The sequence below is a fragment of the Indicator indicator genome, chromosome 26, assembly GCF_027791375.1.
Source record: "Indicator indicator isolate 239-I01 chromosome 26, UM_Iind_1.1, whole genome shotgun sequence".
NCBI classification, from domain to species: domain Eukaryota; kingdom Metazoa; phylum Chordata; class Aves; order Piciformes; family Indicatoridae; genus Indicator; species Indicator indicator.
In genome coordinates this window covers 2,190,015-2,195,140 of record NC_072035.1, presented here as the reverse complement: position 1 = coordinate 2,195,140, position 5,126 = coordinate 2,190,015, and the positions used below count along the sequence as shown (strand labels likewise).

The 5,126-nt window shown below is 45.1% G+C and overlaps 1 protein-coding gene across 1 annotated transcript; it reads right to left on the bottom strand.

Moving 5' to 3' along the window:
* Positions 1–250: 250 nt before the first annotated feature.
* SDF2L1 (stromal cell derived factor 2 like 1) lies at positions 251–4,543 on the bottom strand. The gene is made up of 3 exons (XM_054392708.1): positions 4,375–4,543; positions 3,320–3,516; positions 251–1,385 (listed from the first exon to the last, which is right to left on the bottom strand). The coding sequence occupies exons 1-3, from the start codon at positions 4,541–4,543 to the stop codon at positions 1,107–1,109; spliced, it is 645 nt and encodes a 214-aa protein (XP_054248683.1). The 3' UTR covers positions 251–1,106.
* Positions 4,544–5,126: the final 583 nt, after the last annotated feature.

The window sequence follows — 5,126 nt, the reverse complement described above, 5'->3', positions numbered from 1 at the left end:
TACTTTGAATTTTAATCAGTATTTCCAGTAACAGCATGTAACACACACATTCAAGAATTAGGCTTTTTCTCTTTTCACAGAGGGACAGCAACACAGAAATTCCTAACTTTCTCAGTGAAGATTCCTTGCCAGCATACCACAGCACACCATTCTGTCAAAAATCCAGGACCAAACCATTGTCTAAGATAGTTTTTGGTTTTCTTCTGGATTCATGAACACAAGAGAACCCCACATATGTATACATCCCACTATTTATTCATCTGGAATCTCATATGGATCTTGCAGAGCGACATTTAAATACAACATAAGCCAAATTCAACTGTTCCTTTGCACCACACAGCATTTTATAAAAGTCTAATATTAATTAAACAAACAGTAGCTTTCTGCACCACAACGTTCACAGGGCAGAGCAATCTTAGCATTTGACAATAAGCAGTATCACCATTACCAGAAAATCTCAACTTGGAGAGAACGAGTCAACTAAACCTTGGCCTTCTTACTTCCAACATATTTCCAACTCTTCCAATCCAGTACACAATGAAACTCATCAAAGACATTAGAAGCAATGTTCAGGTGGACCACATTTTTTTTTCTGGAAGGCCAAACAGCTGACTTCAAGCCATTCAAAAAAACACCTTAGCTGAAGAATTATTTTCCCTTTTCTAGACATACTCCATCTCACGAATAACATTCTCTAAGAAGTAGAAATCCATTTCTAAATATTTAATTGTAATTGGAAAAAGATGACAAAACACAAAGTTTTATTGTACTTTGGACTACACAAATGTATTACTTCGCTTCTCCCATTTCCTTTGAATTTGAGTAAAAGTAACAAGCAAAACAAATGACAAGGAAAATTAACAGATGTGTGAATTAGTTTCACCAATTAAGCCTGAAAAGTCAGAAAGGATTTTGTCAAATAAATTTCAATAGCTGAACCTGGAAGTTGCCATTCCCCCACATAAGTGCAGCATTCCTAGAATGAACTAATGCCCTTCAGTAATACAGAAAGTCAGTCACTTAGGCAAGGCAGGACTTATAAGAGACCAAGGATTAGCATCTCTGAACATTGGAGTAAGCCAAAGCATTTTGGATCCTCTGTCAATTCAGAGCTCATCGTGTTTTGCAGGGTCCATACTGGGTTTGATGAAGACTCCCTCCATTGCTTTCCAATAGTTGTGATGATTAGCAGCAGGCATGCCATGAACTTCCCGTTGGCCTCTAATGGGGTGGCCATACTGCTCCCCTGTTATTGAAAGGAACACCTCTGTTCCTACGTGCTTGAAGCGCACTGCATCCTCCCGCTCCCAGTAAGTCCCACTGCATTGCACAATCCATATATCAAGGTCATCTCCTTCGCCATCATCACCAAAGGCACTTACTTCCTGTTAAGAAACATAAACTTCCTGAAGTGAAAACGTAAGCGAACACCTTCAGACACAAAAACATCAACCAGAAAGTCAGTACAGTTCAAAGACAAGGAGGGAGACGGAGGAACAAGTGGTGTTGCATTGCTTGGTCAACAGTTACCACATCCAGAAGCAGTAACTTTCTATTGCTACAATCCCAACACAAGTGTCAACTAACTCCAACACCTAATCTCTGCAAAAAGTGCCAGCAACACCCAATATACATTACAAATGAAATGAAAGAGGACTTGAGCACAGAGACCAGAATGGTTCTTCTGAGAAAATTCCAATGAAACAACACCAATGCTGATACAAATTTTCCCCACTCAAAAAGGGTTGTAGCTTCACAGTTACCATTGCAACAGTTTTTCACAGCATGTGTTTTTAGCACATCTCACCAGTTCATCTCATTAAGTAACTGCATTTTGTTTTTATACTTCATTATTATAAGCTTACAACTGAGTCAACAGCTATTCTGGTTTACACTCTTTCTTCAGATAAGACAGATGAATGGCAATTTAACAGAATTAACAAAGACCATAAAAGCAAATTATTTCCTGATGAAACAGAAGTTAAGTTAGATTTTATTATATACCAAAATGAATTCCAAGCATTTCCAGAAACGAGACTGGCTAAACTCCAACTGGTTAGGACTCAGATAGTCTTTAATTCCTAAAATCTGATAAGTAATGAAACACTTGAACTGCAAGAATTTGTACCCAGTATCCTAAAATTTTAGGGTCATGTTAATTCAATCTAAAAAGTGTAAATGACAACATGCTAACTGAGAATCCAACTTCTGCTAAGAATATGAAACAAAAGTTTTGGGTTTATGACTACATCATATTTCAATAATGCCTTCAGTCACAGTCCTGTCAGCCTCTGGGAAGTCACACAAACTTCCTTTCTCATTTTGCTGAGATACTGTGCTAACACACAGCAAAACTGAAGAAACACAATGATAGTCGCTGAACGTTTTAAAATGAACGATAATGTTGTATGAATTTTCTAAACTGACAAATGAAAAAAACAGGGGGGAAGGTTGTAGAGTCAATCTGTTCCTGAAGTAATTCTTCTGAAATGCTATTTTTTCATCACTTCTTTTAACACCCAGATCACCTAGATACCCTACACAGATCTGGACCTTACTCTTTCAGCCATTTGCTCATGATAAATCTCTTTCACAAAGCATAAGGTTTTCCAACTTTGTATGTAATAACCTCGCTGAGGGAAGACGAAAGTGACCAGTAATGACAAGCTTCCAATAACTTTTTGTTATCTTATGAGAGGTTTTCTTACTCAGAGAAGCATTTGTTCAAGGACAAGACTGAGATCTAATTACAGTTAGAAATTACACTCTTTGAGATATATACAAAATAATAAAGGAATATGATTGTGAGAGCAGATTAAATTTGCCTGTGGAAGGACAGATAAGTAAGAACAGTGAACAAGGATGGCACGATTGCTGACACTGATAGACTGAATCACCAAGCAAACTGGATATTGCATGTTATAACATATGATTAATTTCTTTGCTCTAGAGCAATCCTCACAGTGTTGGGAGAGGTTCCCAGTCTCCTACACTGTGAAAGCACCAAACATTTCCTAACAATCTTCCCAGATGCAATGATGCAAAATGATAATAATAAAAACAAAACACCAAACCAGACTTATTTAAACCACTGTGAAATACCAACATTGGTATATAATAAATTGTACCTCCATCAAAAACTTCAATACGTTATCCAAGATGCAGAAAAGCAAATACTTGAACTCTGGATATGCACAGCTGTCATGTTTCTAGCAGCTGGTAATCAAGCCCAATTCTTCAAAAACATGGAAATAACAGACAGACTTTTGTCAACAGCACCCACTATTTATATAAAAACTTAAGATTTAAACCAACTCACTTGGTTATTGGAGAGCGGTGATGGGAAGTGATGAGTGTGCAAATTTTTTCCCGTGTTAACATGGGTAAGTCGTATAGCCTGCCCACACTTCACTGGTGTCCCACGCTGGCAACTGTCATCACTCTTCCCACGGATCCGCCAGTAACTGTTAGCATCATCTGAAGCTTCAACTCCTGTCACCGACTGTTGCCCGCTTCCTGTTTGAATAGAATTAAACAGCAGGAGGCTTAACCCACTTCTCCAGGTCAAAAAGTCTCGAAAGAACGAAGTAAAGTTGCTTTCATGTCTTCTCGTTTAAGAGATGTTTAACTCTCACAGTCCATTTAGTGACTGCAGTGAGAATGCAGGTACCAACCTTTCAGACTGAAGAAGTTAAACACAGCAGGTGTTAGCAGATGTAAACTGTCAAAGTTTGCATGATGGGAACTACTCACAGCATACTGCCTTTTTTAAAAACACTACCAAATTCTTTGTTTCCCCAAACAAACCAGCACCCTCCTTGTCAGAATAGACACTGGGAAGGTACTGCTGAGGTCACGGACACAGGACAAAACTCACCTCAGGGATGAGGGCAAAGTATCCCTATCACATCCCCAACTGCCAAGACCCACGGAGTGCAGCTGCAACAGCTTCCGGTACCCCAGGCCTCCAGCATCCTCCTCTCCCTGCCAGACTGGCAGGTCTTCAGTGCACCCATAACCTCATCGCCGGCCTGCGCCTCCCTCTGCACCAGAGACTCCAATCTCAGCAACCTCAAACCTCCTCCTCCTTCCCTGCCACCCCTGACTGCCAGCCCCGCTCCGCCATTTCTCTGCCATCCTGCCAGTTTCCTACATCCCTTCCCCACCGCTTCACCCCTCGACACTACCTGCCCCCAGTCACAGCCACTTCCCTGTCCCGCCCCATCTCCCCCAGCCTGTCGCCCCCGCCATGTCCCTGCCCCTCTCACCGCCTGTCTCAATGCGTCCCAGCTCCCGCCATTTTCCAGCCCCCCTGACGCCATTTCTTAGGCCTCGGTCCCTCAGCGCGGCGCCCGCCGGCCCGGCCCTGCTCACCGGAGCCGTACTTGACCTCGTGCGAGTGGAGCCGCACGCTGTGGCGGGTGTTCAGCAGCTTGAGCACCGAGCCGCAGGTAACAGCGCCCGGCGCCGGGTCCCTGCCGTGACACACCCCGCGCAGCAGCGCCAGGAAGAGGAGAGGGGTGAGGCGGCAGCCGCCCCTCATCGCGCCGCACCCCGGCCCGTACCGCTGCTCCCCACCGCCCTCAGCGGACCGCGCTTCCGCACCCCTCCGCGAGCCCAGCCAATCGCCCCGCACCAGTACCGCGGCCGGCCAATCCCCGCCCGCTCTCCTCCCGGCCTCGTTTCCTCACTGGGCCACGGATGGGTGACCTCACCGCCAGGAGCCCTATGGCGGGAGGAGCTCACTGGGCCAAGGGAGAAAGGTAAACCAATCAGCGAAAGCGGCGTGGCACCTCCCAAGAAAGGACGCGAAGGAAGACCGCGGCAATTTTACCTCAGCGATGTCGCAGGCTAGTCTACGGTCCGTGTCGACCCCTCCCTGCCTCCCTCCCCCCAGCCCCTAAGACCGGGACAGCGCCCATCGGGACCCGCACTGCCTCCATCCTCCGGTCCCTTTGCACCTGAGCCCGGAGCATTTTCACCCGCGTCTGCCGGGCGCTCCAGTAGGTGATAGGCTGGAGCAGCCCCGGGGCAGAGCTGACAGGAATCCTTGCGCTTCTTCTCACAGCGAGTTGGCTTTTTTCAAGAAGTGGTTTGTGTCGAAGGAGAGCAGGCCAGGGCTGTGA

Bases quoted from the DNA above. Each gene is read 5' to 3' on its own strand.
- SDF2L1 (XM_054392708.1), bottom strand. From the start codon at position 4,543: ATGAGGGGCGGCTGCCGCCTCACCCCTCTCCTCTTCCTGGCGCTGCTG. The intron at 3,517-4,374 runs GTGAGCAGGGCC...CTATTCAAACAG, and splicing joins CGAGGTCAAGTACGGCTCCG to GAAGCGGGCAACAGTCGGTG. The intron at 1,386-3,319 runs GTGAGTTGGTTT...GTTTCTTAACAG, and splicing joins CACCGCTCTCCAATAACCAA to GAAGTAAGTGCCTTTGGTGA.